The sequence below is a fragment of the Bidens hawaiensis genome, unplaced genomic scaffold (assembly GCF_021521415.1).
Source record: "Bidens hawaiensis isolate Kalapana, Puna unplaced genomic scaffold, B.hawaiensis_p1.1 tig00030823_1, whole genome shotgun sequence".
NCBI classification, from domain to species: domain Eukaryota; kingdom Viridiplantae; phylum Streptophyta; class Magnoliopsida; order Asterales; family Asteraceae; genus Bidens; species Bidens hawaiensis.
In genome coordinates, this window is record NW_027495162.1 from 188,335 (window position 1) to 208,561 (window position 20,227).

Consider the following 20,227-nt stretch of genomic DNA (forward strand, 5'->3'; position numbering starts at 1 on the left):
TTATTTGAAAACAATATTTTTATAACTATACCTTTTTAGGTCTAGATATAACTTGTTAATGACATAGAAACATAGATATTACATCAACATAGCAGTAGGCGGGCAATAAGCTGCGCTGCCATCCTTTTCAGAATTGCAAACCCTAACCTGCTAAAGACATTCCCCTGCCCCTTTGGAGTGGACACATTGCTATGCACAACCTGTTGGACCCTGGTTAGGAAACGGATAGCTTCCGGTGCCAATGAGCCAAAGGTATCAAAAGCCAGAGGGACAAAAACATGTTGGTTCTCTTCGCAGGCTTTAACATGTTCTCCACCTTCTTCGTTTCAGCCCTTTTCATTGCTTGCCCAGCTACAAACCCATTATCCATCAAACCAGCTAAGGGAGATACCCATGTGAGGTACATAAGCGTGTTTTCCCCCGGCCCAACCAAAGACGAGCAAATCTGCCGGTCGTAGAGTGGATCTCCCTTCCGTAGAGACTGTAAGGAAATTTACGGGGGCTTTCTTTTTAGCTGATATCCCAACTCCCTTAACATGTAAAGACAAATAAAATAATATAGGGCTATTTAGGGTTTCATGACTTTTATCATGTATCTAAAGCAAAAAAAATTGACTTTTGAATCAAGCCTGGTTGCTTTTTTGGAAGATATAATCAGAATATTATATTATATATTTAAATATTGTGTTTATGAGGTTCCGGTGGACATAGTACCCAGCTTACCCGCCACCTTACCTAGAAAGAGATCGAAGTGACATCAGTTGGAGTCTTAATATATCACCATACTTTCTCTGCAACTCCTTCACGCAACAGATATCTATCTATGAATCCTATGTAAATAAAATATTCCATTCTATCATAACATGGCTCATATACAAACATCTATGTCTATATATGTAACATATAGACACACACATAGGGATGCTGAGATGTTCAATTAATTCAAAAACCAGTTTTAAGTAATTAAGAACTCAAGACGCGGATAAATACCCGTACAATTACTATTACTAATATATATAAATTACAACCTTGGTGCCGCAAGTGGTCTATTGAGCCACTTTGCGACACCGTATTAGTCTTTGATTTTTTTTTGTTTTATTTAGTTAAGTTACGATAACGAATGTAAGGAAGACCGACCAAATGTCAAATCTTATTGCGATTTAGTTTCAGTACCATAACTAAGCTGACAGAAACGACCAAATTTGAGTAGATTCGCCTCTTCAACGTCTGTGACTGACAACGCTCGGGTTTTACCAACGCACACGTTTACCGTCCGACCCCCCCCCCCCAATTGACCATTGGTCCGCCTTCATATTTATATATATATATATATATATATATATATATATATAGATATATATTTCAATTTTTATCTCCGGTACCGTAACGAACGCAATCAAAACCGACCAAATATGTGGCAAATTACTGCCACAATGACCGAAACCGAGAACGCTTGTATTTTCCACCGCTCGGTTTTGCCGACCAAATAAACATCGTTTTAAATTTTTGTTTTTATATGTTAATTTGACGGACTAACTTTTGGGCTTTAAGTCTAAAACTTTACCAACAATGTCTATACCCTAGCAACATAATCGATACTTATCGAATTCGCGTCAATTCATCATCGTAACGCTGGGGTTTCAACTCTGGAGTTTTGTCAGCTACCCCGGCGCAACGAGCCGGGTAGAAGAACTAGTTTATTATAAATGTGATACATAAGTCGGTTATATAATGTCTTAATATTGCACTAGCTATTTTTTTAAACTTGTTATGTCTACCATACCATTAATTAGAAACAACGAATTATGTGATTCTTGTAGTTCTCTAAACAGTCTCATGTATTAAATGCATTGCATATGTGTGGACACTATCATTTCAAAACAATTATACGTTTAGAAAAGAATCGCTAGATTTTGCTTAGAAATAATATTGCACGGGAGAAAGTGTGACAGTTACGTAACTATCTCATGTATCACATTCCAAGCACGTTGCATATACTATACATAACAATAAATGTTCACCCTCACGAGTCACGACACTCTCAAGTTTCTTTTTGCTCATACGTGGCGATATATGTATAGACGCCACTCTTACAATATCGATATGTTCTTGATGGTTTAATCGTTTACCTTCGGATGAATTCGCTCATACGAGCACTAGAGTTTCTTAATCAAAAGAAATTATATCTTTATAAAGATTTGAACATTTATGAAACATAAATTACAAGTGCAGACAAAAGAAATAAAAAAGTTAACAATAGATCTATCTACCAAGATGAATGATGTCTGCATAGTTGATATCATTTTAACAAAAAAAAAAAAAGATTGAATCAAGGTGTCCGTACCTAATGCCCAGATGATGTTCGGCATTCAAATTCAAAGGGTTACATTGTAATTAATGCATGCTGGCAAAAAAATTCTTCTACTGTTTATGAAACATCTTGGACCTACTCATATTTAAGATGATCTTGGCTTAATTACTTATTTTAGATCACCCAAAAAGACCTAATTTTGGCTTCTAACTTTGCTTATACATAAAGAGCCACATATAACAAAAGAATGTGTTCTTGTTATAGGGTTTAATTAATTTGTTTGGTTAAGTTTTACTCTTGCACACCAAGTGTTTTTGCTCAAGAACTCATTTTTGAATTATTGTTTTTTTTATAATTACACGTAGCAATATCTGAAAAGAAACTAAAACCACCACAATTAGAGCCTAATTGGTGTGGGGCTAACCTAGCTTATTGTTGTATCGTTGCGATACCGGATTTGAGAAAAAAGAAAGAGCCAAAATTTTTCAAGAAATAAGATATGACAATAAATATATATAATGAAATTACATTATGTAAGTAGTTCCTAAAAAACATTTCATGTAGAAGTTATAAACATTGTGATAAAGAGCATTGATATTATATACATTGTAATGGTAGTAGTTAATTACAAGAAATGCTTAATTTGGGATTTATTTATCATCTTCAGAAACACATCTATGGAAAGATCATGATAACTATAGCTACAATTAATAACCACACAAAAGGAAGGTTGTAACATCAACACGAACATCGACCGGTTACATCCATCGCTATATCGATAATAAAACTTCTAAAGAGATGATTCGAAACAAAGACGTAAGGATTATTTCAAAAGTTCATATCACAAGTATTATATATATATATATATATATATATATATATATGTGTGTGTAGATCGATAGATCGAATTCACGAATCATTACAAACACACTCACAAGCATAAAATTTATAATCAAATGGATTAATTAACTAAAATTAACAAGAATTATGGACTTACATCCTTACAGTATATCATAGATCATAGATATCGCTCCAGCATCCATCAATTATCTTGCACTCATCACTGGATCTAACATTCAAGAACACATGATTTAATCCTGCCATTAATTTTTTTTCATTAATCAACTAAAACATATTATGATTATAAATTTATAAATTATGTGAATGTGTTATAAGACTTATAACTTATAACAATGTACCTTTTTATCAAGTACTGTTCTTAAGCTCAGATCTTGAATCTTTTGAGTCAACAAAATTGTGCTGGGAGTTATACAACAAAGAGTAAGGCTTTGGAAGCTTTTGAGTCAATGGTTCCCCAATTTTGACTTCATGATTACTTTGTGATTGAATCTGGTTCCCACAGTTTGATTGAAGTCCATAGCAGTAATCACCATCACCATCACCAACAACATTATTCTTGGCATCGTTTTCGAGCTTCTTAAACCGCAGTTTTTCGAGTGTTCGTTCCCTTGCTCTCAATCTTGCTTCAGCCCTTTGCTGACTTCTAGCTTCAAGATTCACATGAACTCCAGATTTATGTTTTTGTGTTGCAATTTTCTTCTTCCTTTTGCCACCATTTATAGCCTTAGCAACCACCACTTGCTTCTTCTTTCTTCCATTTTTTTCAACATAACTATCACTTTTCTCCATGAACACCTCTTCACATTGATCAGAAAGAGTTGAAGATGAAGTGTGCTTCATTTCTTCAACTAAATCTTTAATAGCAGCCTTGGATCTTGTGAACAACCAATCAAGGGTTTTGCTTGCTTTATCAAACCCTAGCAAATCTTGAAGACCAAAAAACTTTTTTGAAATGTCAATTGACAATCTTACCCTCCTATCTCTTGGACCTTGAGCTGTGAAGATCTTACTATGCCTATCTTTCTTTGAAGCTGCCACTCTCTTTCTTGAGGGAGAGATCAATGAATCTGAAAGCTTCAAGTTATTATTATTATTATTATTAATATTAGGGTTTTGTAACCCTGAATCTTTAACAGGAGGAGGAGGTGGAGGATGATCAAAAGAATAATATTCTCCAGTGAAAAACTGATGGTGGTTAAAGAAAACACCATCTTTTTCTTGACCAAGAAAACTACTAGAAGGAGGGAGGCCATGGATGGAAGAAGGAAAAGGATTTGAAGAACTAAACATATTTAGAAACAAATTTAAACTCACAAAAAAAAATTCAAAATTTTTAACTAAATATTCATCTAGTTATATAGATGAAAGAAACCCTTTTAATGCATCATCTTAAGAGCCACAAATCTTGATCTTTTGAGGCAAAGAATCCAAGATTATTAAACCTTTGCAAACTTTTTAACTAAATATTCATCTAGTTATAAAGATAAATAAAGATGAATAAATATGAATAAAGATGAAAGAAACCCTTAGTTTTCTTCCAAATGATTTAATGCATCATATATCTTGAGAGAGAGTCACAAATCTTGATCTTTGAGGGTAAAGGATCTAGATTATTTAACCTGGGAAACAAATGTTCATCTTTTAGGGCATAATTAAATAAACTAGTGGCACTTCCTAAAAAAGAACATTATTTTTCTGCAAAAGATGAAGTGAGAGTGTACCTTGGGAAAAAGAAATTATAATGGAGGAAACAGACAAACCCAAATATGGATTATTTGTGGGGAAATCTAATCAGATACAATAATATGATTATTTTTATTTTCTCCTAGTCATTGGTCAAAGCCAAAGGTGTATTTGTATGAAGAAAATCGTGCATATCTAGGGTTATGAATGTGGCATTTTATATAGAGGGATAATTGTACGTGCATGTATTACATATATTATTCAAATTTTATTTGTGTATTGATAAACTATATATAATATTACAGGAATAATTAATAAGTATTTTTTTGAAGTAATTTCTAGAGATTATTGATGCAAATCTAATTATGCATTGGGAAAATGTTGTACCAATGTCTTAGACTACCATGAATTGATTTTAAAATGAGAGCCTGTATGGGTTTATAACTTTTATATATATATATATATATATATATATATATATATATGTATATTCCATTTTCTCATATTTTAGCTAGAGTTTGGAGTGAGATGGTTTGATAAGTTGCCTCGTGTTGGCCGATAGGTTATTAGGTTTGAAGTTAATTAAGGAAGCCAGAGTAAAACAATGGAAAACCTGAAAACGACCTGTATATTTACCCATGCAAAGGCATCAATCATATCCTAGAAGACACAAACATAAACAGTGTAATCATTTACTTAAACATGTCAAACGGGTTAACAAATTGTTAATTGTATTGCTCAAGCTAGTTACAATAAAGTTGTGAACGAGTTGAACTTAAAAACTATATATGTACACATATTATTATTTTATTATATATTTCAAAGAAAATTGATGGGCCAACCAGTTGAATTTTGATACAAGCCAAACAAGATCCGTTTGATTTAAGATGTTATTAAACAATTAAACATGTATAAGTATAACAACCTTATATATTTTGATTCTGTCTTGTGTTGGGTTTATACTCTATGTTGTGTTAGGGTTTGAAATGTTTAAATGACACCCAATATTTGTTTTCTGTTTAAATCTTAGCTAATTAAAGTAACTTATGCCAATGCAATTAATTCTAACCAAATAGAGTTCTTTAAGTAATGTGATCTATTCTAAAATTTATTTGTTTGGAACATATAATATTGCACCCCTAATTTTACTTATAAATTTTCACATTTGTGCAACATCGGACTACAACCCTCAACTATTTAGAAAGAGACATACATAAATATTTGGATACCGTTATGCTACTAACCTTTTAAGTATTTTATCTATTACAAGGCATATTTTATAATTAGAGGATGAAGAAAATATAGTTACATTACATCATTTCAAAAGTGGCAAAAGATTTGAATGTACTATAAATTGTTCATTAAATAGAAAGTAGAAACTTGACAAATATTTTAAGTTGTTTATGTTATAGATGTATTAAAACTGAGAAATAATACTAAGTACCAGTACTATATTAATTAAATAAGATTAGTTTATTAAAATTCAAATCCTAGAAGGCTATGTTTATGAGTACTATCTATTTGGTAAAGGAGGTGACAGCCAATTGCCCACCTGACATACCAATACACCCCCAAATGCAAAGCAATTTTAAGGTCTGGCTGTGCTTTTCGGATTATCTGCTAATAGAACAATTTTCCATATTTAAACTTACAGTTTCATTATAAAATTTATGTCTTTATTTACACTTTTTAATATAAGTATTATACATACAAATTATTCTTTTATAAACTTCGAATTTCAAAACCCATGTAAAATAAAATTTAAAAAAGAGAACAAAGATAGAAAAGAGAGAAACATAGATATATTACTTGACATGTCACAATTCTGATGGCAAAAAGTCACCGATTTAAATTTGTTAATATCTTTTATAATAATTTAGAGTTCTATAATGAACTTACCCTAATATATATGTGTTGAGCCATTATCGACTCGGCTATAGTGGCATGATTATCTATGAGCACATATTCCTATACCTTAAAGGCGCAAAGGCGAACATGTTGATTGTAGTATTTCTCAAGAGACCTCTTGAATTCAACCTTACTAATAGCCACCCTTTCTCGCCTCTCTTCCATGAGGTCAAAGTTTCGTCCTATCGCTTCGTAGTTGTTAACAAGGTTAGCAATTAAAACTTTTGTTGATGGTATATACCGACTACGATAGGGATCATGGCTTTTGATCCATAAGTCAACTTGAATGGTGTTTCCCCGTTATTCCTTTTGTCCATGGTTTGATATGGGTAATTCGTCTCCTTGGGTGCTTCCTTCGAGATGTAAACTTTTCTTAATCCTTTAGTACTTCAATTTGATCTTTTGATTTACCCATTCGATTTGGACGTTCCCTTGATGGTGCGCAATGAGGTAAAAATTTGTTGCATCTGTCGTTCATGAACCGTTCCTTCAGGGTTTTATCTGTGAACGGGCAACCAATATCATTAACGATGTACATTGGGTGGCTAAAATGACATATGAGATGCTCCCATAAGAGCTTCTTGATGCTTGTGACGATGATTGTGGCTAAGAGTTTAGCTTCTATGCAATTTGTGAAGTAATCAATTGCGACTATTAGAAATTTCACTTGATGGTAGTTTCTGAAAACAATCGTACATTGTGACTGGGATCAAGTCATTCTTGGGTTGTAGGGCTAGTACCGCACACCTCTAGCAACTTTTGTTCTTCCTAATTTTTTCAACAAGGGATCGATGTATTCCTAGTAAGTGGTATCCGAAGTTTATTATCTTTGCTACTATGAACTTAGGCTATATGAATTTGCCTAAGCAGATAATCAACATCTTCAAGTTTAACACATCCGAGAAGTTGTCGTAAGAAAGATTTCTAATAAAGAATGTTGAGATTTGGCTGGTGTGTTGATTCGCAACTGTTGTGCCTTACCTGACTAGATTGTAAAATGTGTTCGCATGTGCCTAGCACCTATTTTTCAAAGAGATGTGTAATCTTGCTAAAAGTGCCTTGCACTCGGCCTCATGTTATAACTAATATGAGCGTGTAGGTTAGCACGACTTCATTCAGAGTAATTAATATTAGTTGTGCCCATGCGCCTTCAAAATTCGACACGCCATCAGCATGTAGGTTCCAAGTGTCGTTCATGGCACTTGTCTCAGGCTTTTCATACGTTTAATATTTTTGATGCTTCTATTTGTTCTCCTTCTAGGAATTGTGCCAAGAAGTGCGCTATCATATGTCCTTTTAAGGCAAACCTTTTCTCGTGCACGATTCCATATGCGCATACTCAATCGTCCATTTGGTCAACTGTCCTAAGATTTCTGGCCTACTCAATATCCTTTAGAGGGGGTAACTTGTAAGTGACCATGTTGGTTTCGATATTAATACATGATTTGTTGTTCCGATCAAACCTACAAAATAAATGTCTTTAGCTTTGGTACATGAAAGTATGGCCTCTGTGATCATCATCCAGTATGATAACAAATACGGCTTCTAAGAGAAAACCAATTATGAAATTGCCAAGTACAAAATAGAGTGTAAGTGAATGAATGGATATATCCTTTGTCTCATGGTAATGTGATTATATAATTAAAGGGAATTAGGGATTGATATCACTATCGCAAGGCGTAGTTCCCTATTCAAGTTTAATCGTTTGACAGTGGCACCATTAATTCTATTTAAGTGAATAAAACATTCCCTGTGTCATGTTGTACTATTATTGTCACATAAACATAATATGAATGATTTAACGTGTGTTAGTTTAATCAAACTGAGTCTTTAGAGTTCTTTAAAATGAATCTGGGTCATACCGTTTCAAAGTTTATAATTAAATCGTTAGGTAGTTTTCCTAATCTTTTTAACATTTTTTTTGCAAGAAATTTGATAATTTAATGTAAAATTCGTAAAGATAGCATGGGGCCAATCACAATCGTTTTGTTTGTACGCTCGACATGATTTTGTTTTGCATTCATCAACTTGTGTCCTCTTTGTTCCCTCCCATCTCCTAAAAGGAAAATTTTTAAAATCCTAATATTATGCATAAAAGACATTAATCACACGATTATTGTATGTTATTTTCGTTTATATCTATATTTATATACTAAAATTTTGTTAGAATACACGTTTTTAAAATGGTTATTATAAATTTGGCAATTACATCTAGATTATGCAACAAAAATCAATGTTGTAAAAGTAGGTTTGCAATGCCGAGTACTCCACGAGTGCTTGCCCGAGTACTCACTGAGTACTCGCTACATTGTATGGTACTGATACGAGTTCCTTTAACTCCGCCTAACTACTAATAATTGATCGAATGTGGTCAACCTCAGCCAGAATCACATGTCGTCGGTTAAATTGGGCTGATTTTGACTAAAAAATTAAAACATAATTCATATTCTATAATATAAAAAAATTAATATTACTTTTTAAAACGATTAGCAACTTTTTAGAATAATTTAGTATTTAAAAATGTATTTGTCTTATTTATATTGATATTCATTTATTTTAATATAAATGTTAGTAAACTTATGACATTTGACATATATTATATGTATTATATATATTCAAAAATTAGTTTTCTTTATATTTACCATTTCCAAGTACCCCCAAGTACACCTGACTACCTAGTCGACCGCCTAGGGTGAGCTTATACAGATGGATCTTATTGATCGATTCAATTAAATACGAACTTCATTTTGTATAAAATTAATAAGTAAGATAAACGATACAAGCAATACGAACACAGAACAAAATAGACATTTATCGACAGCTAATATTTTAAAAGTTGATGATAATGATGTGGACCAATTAAATCCTTATGTTGTCATTATCGTATTGTCGTTTTATATATTTTTAGGCAAACCTTCATATTCAACTAAATACTTGAGTGTCACACATAGTTTGGTCAAGGTTTTTTTGCTCGATTGGATCCAACCCGAAACATGAGAGTCAATAAAACCACAAGGCATGAATTCGCTAGAATGGTTAATGTTATAAGGGACAAACCGCGTATTTTATACATGTGTATACATAAACTTGTATTTTTAGGTTTCATGTCACAATTGTTAATCAGAGCCGACACTGTTCTTTCTATTGATGCAAACGACCATAACAACAAAAACACCCATAAATGGTTCTTTTTAGGTGCGTGGTCCAGACTCGTTTGAGGTAGATCATGAGCTTGTCTTTGGGAAGAGATTGTGGTTCACATAGTTAGGTACTTAAATTAGATCATGCATTATACCACTAATTAATTTGGACGTTATTAATTAAGGAAATATATATATATATATATATATAGGGGATGGATCTTGCGAGAAGTGATATTACAGCGAGAAGTGAATGTATAACTCCATTAATCCATAATTTCACTCCCTTTCATATGATATTACATACATATATGTAGGTTGGTTGTATTTATGTCTACCTACAAACATATAAATGTACCGAGCCACATTCAAACCTATGTACCTACACACATACAAACATACATACACATATACAAACATACGAACCTACACACATACATATGCACCTACACAAAAGAAATGGAGTGAAATTAGGGATTAATGGAGTTTTTTTACAGCAAGAAGTGCGAGAAGTGAAGGTGTAACTCCATTAATCCCTAATTTCACTCCATTTCTTATGTGTAGGTGCGTTGTGTAGGTGCATATGTATGTGTGTAGGTTCGTATGTATGATTAGGATCATGAGAGAACATTTTTGAAATTGAGAATTATGAGAACCATTTTGGATCACAAAAAACCTAAAAATAAAAAAAATATCATAAAATAAAAAAAACACAAAAATGAAAAAAATAAAAAAAACCACAATTCTCATTTTAACATCCCGGTTTCATAAAAAAAATTAAAAAAAGTCGGTTTAGCCAAATTATATACACATATGTATAATATATACATATATGTATATTTACATGATTTTTTTATACGCACGCGTATAATTTAAGATAAATGATACTGTACTTATGTGTATATTACGTAACTAAGAATTAATTAAAATTATGTGTATAGTACGATATTTTTTTTATGAAACCGGAATGATATATAAGAATTTTGTTTTTTTTTTACTTTTTTAAAATTTTTGTTATTTTTTGTTTTATGATTTTTTTAAATAATTTTTTTAAAAGTGTTTTTATTGGTCCAAAATAGTTCTCAAAGTTCTCAATTTGGAAAGGGTTCTCTTAGGATCTTTACCTTATATATATATATATATATATATATATATATATATATATATATATATATATAGGGGAGAGTTATTTTGAGAACCATGGTGAGTTTTAAGAACTTTAAGAACTCAATTTTGAATCACACATTTAATTAAATGATTTGAAATGTGGTTGAGATTAAATTTAATTAAAAAATGAAACAGGAGAGAGAATAAGTATTTTTGATAATTACACAATTTTAAACGTTAGTTACACATGTGTAAAAAGTCGATTCGGTGTGTAAAAAAATACCGTAATTTTTTGTACATCACTTACACTTACGTATTACACATGTGTTAAAAAATTCCAAAAAAAATTGTTACGTTGAGTTCTTGTGTAATTATCAAAAATACTTATTCTCTCTCCTGCTTTATTTGTTAATTAAATTTAATCTCAACCACATTTCAAATCATTTAATTAAATGCGTGGTTCAAAATTGAGTTCTTAAAGTTTTTAAAACTCACTATGGTTCTCAAAATAACCCTCCCATATATATATATATATATATATATATTAAAAACTTAATTAGATGGGTTAGGACAAAGTGGTGGTGGTGTGGTCACGATAATGAAATTAGGATCAAGAAAATGAAAGTTGGGGAAGGTGGTGATTAGATTGGTGTCAAGTCGATGAACAAGCAAAACATTAAGGAGAAGAAAACTTGTTCTAATCACCATGTTGATGTTGTTTCGTACGTAAATATTGTCATGTTGCTTGTTGTCTTCTTATATTGCTTTGGTACATTGTAATAATAATAACAATTATTGTGTTGGTTAAAGGAGAAAATTTCATATCACAACAATTTCATTTCATGTACATGTGTTACACTATAGTAAATTTGCGAAACAACTTTTACTCGTGTATTGTTGATATCGTGCATATATAGTATAGGAAGCGATGGTGCTAGGAATGTTATTCATCGATGTCTCTATGTTTAGTCTCCAACCGTCTATTAATTTGATACACGGTTGATCCGAACATCCTTAGCGTGCATATCTATCAATGAGTTGTGACAATCAAACTCGTAATAATCATGATAGGTGGTATTAGTCGAAAGGAACGAGAAGGTGTTTTAAGGCTCGGGCATTATCCATTGCGTTCACGGATGAAGAAATTTAAAAAAAAGCCTATTATTTGGGCGGTTCAAACTTTGGTCCAAGCATAAGGAAGTCGATTGGAGTGTTTAGGCCGACTCTCCATTGTCTTGCATTACAGCTTAATTGATACCTCTTGTTCTTCACTATTGTTTTTTTATTTTCAAAGTCTGTAACTTATTTCCAATTTCTCGCCGGAGGCGTTTACGTCTTTTTTTAATATAAGTCTTCTCTTTATGTGAAAAAAAAAGTGATATTAGTCATTTCTCTTTGACTTTTCAAGTTCATGTAATTGGTATTTGTTGACCATTCAATGCATTTTTTACAAAATATTTACTACATACTTTTTTCTTTGAACAACTTGCTACAATATATTTATGACTCTTAAAATGTGCATCATCAACTATAAAGTAAAATACGAATATCAATTGACTTAAAACATACCTAAAGTCCATTTACTTTCTTTTGGCTATCCACAATAGCATTACTTTCCAATGTTTAAATGTAAAACAAACCAAATTCATCAAAACCACTTATTATTTCTAAGGATTCCATGATACTTTTACCAGACTATTATTTAAATTTTTTTAAATTAAGTTTGAAATCTGCCCATATTCTCTAAAAGTTTGAAATCAAATTAAATTAATAAGCAACAATCTAAAAATATATATGCTAAGAAATAAGGAAAGACTAAGGCTTAGTGGAAGCATATAAATTTGTCATGTTTTGTTATTTATGTATTGACACACCTTTTAAGGGGGTGTTTGGGATTGCTTATTTTTATCAACTTATAACTTATAAATTTTTTGGAAAGTAATAAGGTGTATGGGATTGCTTATATGAGATGAAAAGTTCCATAAGTTACACTTTTGTAACTTATTAACTTAATGAAAAATTTGAAGGAGGCAAAATAAGAAATCCCAAACACCCCCTAAATCACATGCTAGGACGTCAGTCAACAGTTGGATATCACACTATTGTTTCTTCACATTTTGTTACATATGATATGACACTAATTTTCTTTAACTACTTTAATTAGTATATGGTTTCTTTTAATTGCTTGTCATGTTGTTGAGACACAGCTTGAAGTCCTTTTTTTTTACTTGGACTCGGCCTGTTTACAACCTTGAGATTGGCTCGATGAGCTGACTCGAAGTCGAAGAATGAGGTGAGAAGATATATTTGAAAACAAAGCATGTAGAAAAAATTTATAAGGCCCGGATATAATCCCAAATAGGCCTAAGAGATAATGTAGACTAGTCGTCCAACATTTATAATCTGGTATATGTGTACGTGTATGTAGATATACAATTATACACTCATGATTATATGAAATACGGACAAAGATATATAGTATTATCTTGTCACCTTTTCCTACAAAACATCCATTAAAAACACAAATATAAGAAGTCAATATTATTTTAGCATTAAAAATATGGAGTTCTACTCTTATCAATACTCAATGCACCAAGACACGTTAGTAATACTTGACCCTTGTCAAACAAATTGGTCATATTAGCTCGGGTTAACTTCATACAAATTGGACCCTTGTCAAACAAGAACATTGACATATAAGCCAAGATTTGCTTTCAACTACAAAACATGCAATATCGGCCTATACCAATTCGCTTACATTTTACAAAAATAACATTTACATATTTGGAGTCACTAGTCTAGTAATATTGGAAGCCTACTAAACAATACAAACCTCGATCGCATATATATAGCCAACTGAGCCAACTCGCCAAGATACTAATTTATATAGAGAGACTAGGTCAACCAAATGGTATGCGCCATATATAGATAATAGTACTACTCACCCGCATTCTAAAGACTCATGTTCGAATTGCTCCCATCGGTTTGGAACAACGTTACTAAAAATATGTTGTTCTAGTCATGCCAACAAAGTAGCATTACAACACATCTCTTCATAATATAAAGCCTTCCTCTTTGTTGTTTAAGAAACTTGCCAAGTCTTGTGCATTTTAGTCTTCCTGTTGACCTTTGACTTCTGTTGAAGTCACCCATTGAGTTTAGAGAATGAATGGAGTGTAAAGAATATAGAGATAGTAAGGGGTAGTATGGGACTATGGTCCAAGTAAAAAAGCTATATAAGCAATGGGCTATAGCATGGGCCTTGTGTCCATTTGTCATCTCTTGAATAAGCATTTATATGTGGTTTATACATCATTTGCTTCAAAAAAGTTGATCGGCCATTAAACTGGTTTGTTCATGGTAAAATGTGGATTTTGCTATTTGATTCTCTTTTGAAATTAAAGAAACCTAGGATTAGAGCCGTTCAAACCGTTCTTCGCTTGAACTCGCTCGTCGCTCGCTAGGAAAATGGTCGCTCGGTTTTTCGCTCGCTTAAAAAACGAGCCACTCTGCTCGGTTCTGTTTGTAAACGAGCCAAGCAATGAGCAAAGGTCTGCTCGGTTCGGTTCGACTCGGCTCAAATATTTTTAATTTATTTTATCTATACTATATATAATACACCAAACAAGAGCAAATTAAGACACCCCATTTTTAAGTAATTTACAACACTTAAAGCATGAAGTACATGTATAATTAAGGGTAAACTTGTCTTTTAAACACAATTCACTCAACTTACAAGTTTGCCCCCTCATCTTTAACCATATCATGTTTTTAGTTTCAACTTTAAACCAACTTCTCATCCACGATTTTTAAACGACAATAAGTTTTTCATACGTTAATATTTTTTGTAAATATATTGCACCATAAAAACAAGTATTTTATTCTTTTTAATTTGTATATAATATTATTATAATTTTTTCAATTGAAAAAATTAATATGTTACGTAGGGGTGTTCAATGCCGGTTTTGATTGTTTAAACGAAAACTAAACCATTAAAAATTAAAACCAAACTGTTATTAACGATCTGGTTCTGGTTTGGTTTAAGAGTTTAAGCTTTGATAATAAAATTTGCTTAAAATGATTATTAATATAACCGTATCATCAATTCCAACTAAGTCAAAATGTGATACTTGAAAGGATAAAGGAAGTAAAAAAAACGACTTAAAGTAAACAACCTAGTCGGGAAACCAAATCGATGACCAGTTTAAACGGTTTCAAGGTTTTAAACCGAACCATGAACACTCATAATTGTTACGTGACTAATAGATTCCACGTTCAAAAACCCACTGCATCGCGCGTGCACTTGTCTAGTATATAATTATATATGAACAATGATATAAATATAGAGACAAAACACATAAATATAAGTTTCCAATTATTTTTACCTCTTTAAAATTTTTCATATTCCGTCAATTTTATAGTTTTATTTGTTCGATTCAAGTTTTTAGAATACTATAAGTTTGTTTACATGTTCATTATATTTCACTTCAAACTTAATCTTAAATAAAAATTTAGAATCTATTGGACGCTTGTCTAAAAAACTTCTAATTTATTTACAAAATATATTATTTACAACCTTCAACTTTATTTCTTATTGAAAATTTTAAAGTGAAAAAGAAATAAATAATGTTCGAAATCGCTAAATGTTCGATTGAAAAATGCTCGATTCGATTTTGGCTCATTTCGGTTTTCGCTCTGTTCGAATTGTCGTCGTTCGGTTCGGTTCGATTTTAAACGAGCCAAGCAACGAGCAAGCCTTTGCTCGGTTCGGTTCGGTTCGGCTCGTGAACAGCCCTACCTAGGATGAATATTGTTTCATGTGAATGGTGAATTGGTTCAAGTTCTTATGCTACTTCATGTTTCTCACTCAATTCGATTTTAACTATGGTAGAAAACCGAACTTGTTAATGTTATTTGATACTTCGACGATGGTTTGTGTATATACTGTGATTGATTAGGTTATAGTGATGTGACAAAAGATAAAAAAATCATTTTGACCTTTTGAAATAAGTGAGCATTAAGGAGTTAGTGACATTTGCATGTGTATGTGCATTATCATTAAATAATTATAAATATATATAACATAGAAGTTTGGTGTTGTAAGTGTCTGATTGGGCCACTTGACGGCACCAAATGTGTCCGTAAGTTTTGTTTTTGTTTTTAGTTTAGTCACCATAACAAATGTCACAGACATCGATCGAACGATATTTTTTTTAGTTTCGGTATCATAATAAACATGACGAAAACCAACCGAATTACCGTAGACCGATCGCCTCAAGTTATGGGATCGACAACAATCAGGTTTTATCAGCGTTCGAGTTATACTGACCAACGCTACCATATTGGTCCACCTCAGTTTTTATAGTTCCGGTACAATAACGCGTCTCACCGAAATCGACCGAATTCACGTCAACTTTTCGGCTCAACGCTTGGGTTTACCACCATTTGAGTTTTACTAACCCGCGCTAGTTTCTATATATTAAAAAACTACTGTCTCTAAATTTATTTTGTGTTTCTATACAAAAACTGGATCATAAACATAAAGCCGTAGATAGTTTTTTACATAAAAAAATATATATGACGCCATTGCCGGGGATTGAACCCGGGTCACCCGGGTGACAGGCGGGAATACTTACCACTATACTACAACGACTTGATGTTCTCTTGACAAATACATTCCAAAAGCATTTGACAACAAAAAGTATAATGTCTCAAATAATATATGGTTTGGCTAGTTTAAATGATTTCAGTTATTACTAACATGAGGTATCTAAACACAAAATTATTACACATAAAACCAACTATTATGTAAATAAGACATTGACTTAAGTCGGTGCAAACCCTTTTTCCATACAGGTAGGTGATTCCGATTATACGTCTCTTTTGATATTCTGGAGTTTCCATGGATATTGGACGATATGGTGTAACGTAGTATTGCTTGTGCCTTTCATCATCTTGCATTGATTCACCGAGATATTACTTATAATGTTAGTATGGTTTCACAATTCCTACAAAAATACGCTATCACAGTATCACATGCTCGTTTTAGGTTTTTGGTACCTTCACTACACTAGTACTCAAGGGGTTGATTTATCTTTTGGTCTACCAGCGTTTCCTTTCATGCCAATTGAGATTGGTGTGCGTATGACTGTCAATCGAATAGGATGGACGGGTTATACTTTTCGGTATGCTGATAAAAAATGATTCATTGATCATTTTACATTGGCCTTAATGTTCTTTTTCAGTGTTAATTAGACACCAAACATGTTATAAGGCTATATACATTTAGAAATAAATCAACCACTTTTAAATTATTTTCTCAACTATAATAATAATAAAAACATTAATTTTTATAATGATACGTCATCCATGAGTACTAACCAAACACCACCTAAGTAACTCAAGTCACCAAATAAGAATTCAACACATGTTTTTAAAATAACTATGTTTTAGTTAAATAATAAAGCATCTATAGTGATGACAAACTAATCAAATTTTATAAATACATTTTTGTCTTAAAATATTACTAAAGAAAAACTTAGGATGATCATTGACCAATACACAACAAATCTTTTGGTTCCATCGCTAAATCATTGAGACCCAAGTTAGCTAGATTAGTGTTCACAAATTAAATTAAAAAATCGGTTTTCGGTTAATCAATTCAGTTTATCTAGTTAGTTTTATGTTTGTTTTAGTTCTGTTCAAAACCAAAATTAAACTTGAGCTAATATTTTGCTTAGAAATACGTTAAATAGATTCAAAAATAAGGTTGTTCAAAAAGATCGTGTCTCGAAGCTCGGGCTCGTGGTTTGTTCGATAAAAACTCGAATAAAACTAGCTAAAAGAAACTTGATTTGAAACTCAAGCTTGAGCTTGGCTCACTTTTGTAACCACAACAAACTCATCCCAAGCTTAGCGCAGGTTATGGCTTGGATCGTTGGCTCGGTCTTAGGCACGTTTAACTTTAAAATCAAGCTCGAACCTAGTTGAGCCGCCTCGTCTAATTGTAAGTTCGAGCTCGAAACCCCCTAGGCTCAACTCTACAAAAATACATGAAAGAGGGGTATAAAGTTATAATTATATTAAAATAAGAATGGTTCGGTTCGGTTCAATTCAGTTAACCAAGGGTATAAAAACCAATAACCCTTTTTTTTAATTTAAGTTCAGTTTCGTCGGTTTTCGATTCGATATCTATCTTTTCCCCATTTTCTTGACTCCATTTGCACTCCAAACCGAATCAAATATAATTTTGAAGTATTGGAACATGATACCCTTAGAAAAAGATGACTGTTACAAATAAAAGTATAGATTAATCAGTTCCCTTCGGTTATTTCCAATTATTAAAAAACAATTAACTGAAACCGAACCGAAAAATCAATTATTCAGAACATCAAAAAATTAACCGTCGGTTAATACTTCGGTTCAATTAATTCGGTTTTATACTCACTCAGACACCTCATTAACCGAGGGTATAGAAAATCGATAAGGCAATAACTAATTTTTAGTTATTTTCAGTTCGGTTTCATCAGTTTTCGATTTCGATATCTGTCTACGCCCCATTGTCTTGACTCCATTTGCACTCCAAACCGAATCAAATACCAAACTAAACTCACTCTTCTTCTTTTTATTATTCTTCTTCTTTGTTGACTCTTTATTTCTCTCTCTCTAAATATTCACAAACCCTAAATCACTCCAATCCAATTCAATCCATTCTTCACAGGTAAACTAATTAATCATTTCTTTTGTTAATTACATTAATATTTTGATTTAATTCATTGCTCTTGATCATCTATGCTTATTTATTATTAGCTTATTATTATTATTATTATTATTATTTGCAATTTGTGCTTCTTGTTAATCATCATTAGATTCATCAAATTCAAGCTTAGATCTTTAATATTATTATTATTATTATTTATTAATATGTTATGTTTGTATGTTATAATTAGGGATAATTGGGTGTTGAATGATTATGTAAAACATGTCGAGTTACTCGAGTAGCGTTAACGAGTCATCGCGAGAAACCGGTGGCAACGATGCCGGGGATTTCGAGTGTAATATCTGCTTCGAGTTAGCCGAAGACCCGATTGTGACTCTGTGTGGTCACTTGTTTTGCTGGCCATGTCTATACAAATGGCTAAACATACATTCGCAGTCGCACGAATGCCCCGTGTGTAAAGCGGTAATCCAAGAACAGAAGCTGATTCCTTTGTACGGCCGAGGGAAGACGCAAACCGACCCGAGGGAAAAACCGGTACACGGGGTTGATTACGACATCCCACACAGGCCAGCTGGACAACGACCCGCAACCGCTCCTCCACCTGATAGTAACACGTTCCCGAATTCCATGTTTGGAGGGTTTGGCGTTGGTCCGACGGCGTCTGCAAGGTTTGGTAATTTCGCTTTTTCGAGTGGGATAGGAGGGTTATTTCCGTCTTTAGCGGATATGAACGTGCACGGGTTTCAGAACCCGTTGCAGTATGGGCCGAGGCATGCGTACGGGCCGAGGTTTGGGTTTCATGGGGGGCATCATGTTCATGAGTATTTCCACCCGAGGCGTGGGAGTCAAGAGAATAATCTTGTGAAGACGTTTCTTTTGATGTTCGGGATTTTCTTCGTGCTCGTGATGATCATGTAGATTGATGATCATAATGTTGGTGTCATGTTGAATGTTGATGATAGTGTGTTCATAACTTGATATAATACTTTGTAATTGCACTTTATAATGGTTCTACATTTGTTAACAATGTGGAATGAGCATGTATTTTTAGTTGATGAAGTGTGGAGTTAACGCTAGGCCCGACAATTTAGACACGATGCACGAATACACAACACACACCTATACAACTTTAGCAGGTTTCGTGTGCTAAACAGGTAGACACGAATCGACCTGTTAATTTTTGTGTCTAAGCAGGTAAAATAACCGTTTAACTTAAAGCCCAAGCTGCTTTAAGGTGGGCGCATATATATGCTATATAGGGGTGCAAACGAGCCGAGCCGAGCCTGAGCTCGTCTACGCTCGATCCCGGTTCGTTTAACTTACACAGAGCTCGAGCTCGGCTCATGAGTAGATTTTCATGCTCGAGCTCGGCTTGTTTACTATATATCAATTAATTTTTTTAATGATTTTGTATGTATAAAATAATATATATTATTTACTAAGTTTTATTTACTTTTTCATAATATATATATATATATTAATATTTATTAAATATAT

At 32.7% G+C, this 20,227-nt stretch overlaps 1 protein-coding gene, 1 non-coding gene and 1 pseudogene across 2 annotated transcripts; 1 reads left to right on the plus strand and 2 right to left on the minus strand.

Moving 5' to 3' along the window:
* Positions 1 to 3,512: 3,512 nt before the first annotated feature.
* Positions 3,513 to 4,640, minus strand: LOC143581196 (transcription factor TCP18-like). Its single transcript, XM_077064025.1, has one exon. The coding sequence runs from the start codon at positions 4,460 to 4,462 to the stop codon at positions 3,518 to 3,520; it is 945 nt and encodes a 314-aa protein (XP_076920140.1). The 5' UTR covers positions 4,463 to 4,640; the 3' UTR covers positions 3,513 to 3,517.
* Positions 4,641 to 16,591: 11,951 nt separating this feature from the next.
* TRNAD-GUC (transfer RNA aspartic acid (anticodon GUC)) lies at positions 16,592 to 16,663 on the minus strand. The gene has a single exon. It is a non-coding gene; the product is annotated as a tRNA-Asp (tRNA).
* Positions 16,664 to 18,982: 2,319 nt separating this feature from the next.
* LOC143581197 (uncharacterized) lies at positions 18,983 to 19,793 on the plus strand (annotated as a pseudogene).
* Positions 19,794 to 20,227: the final 434 nt, after the last annotated feature.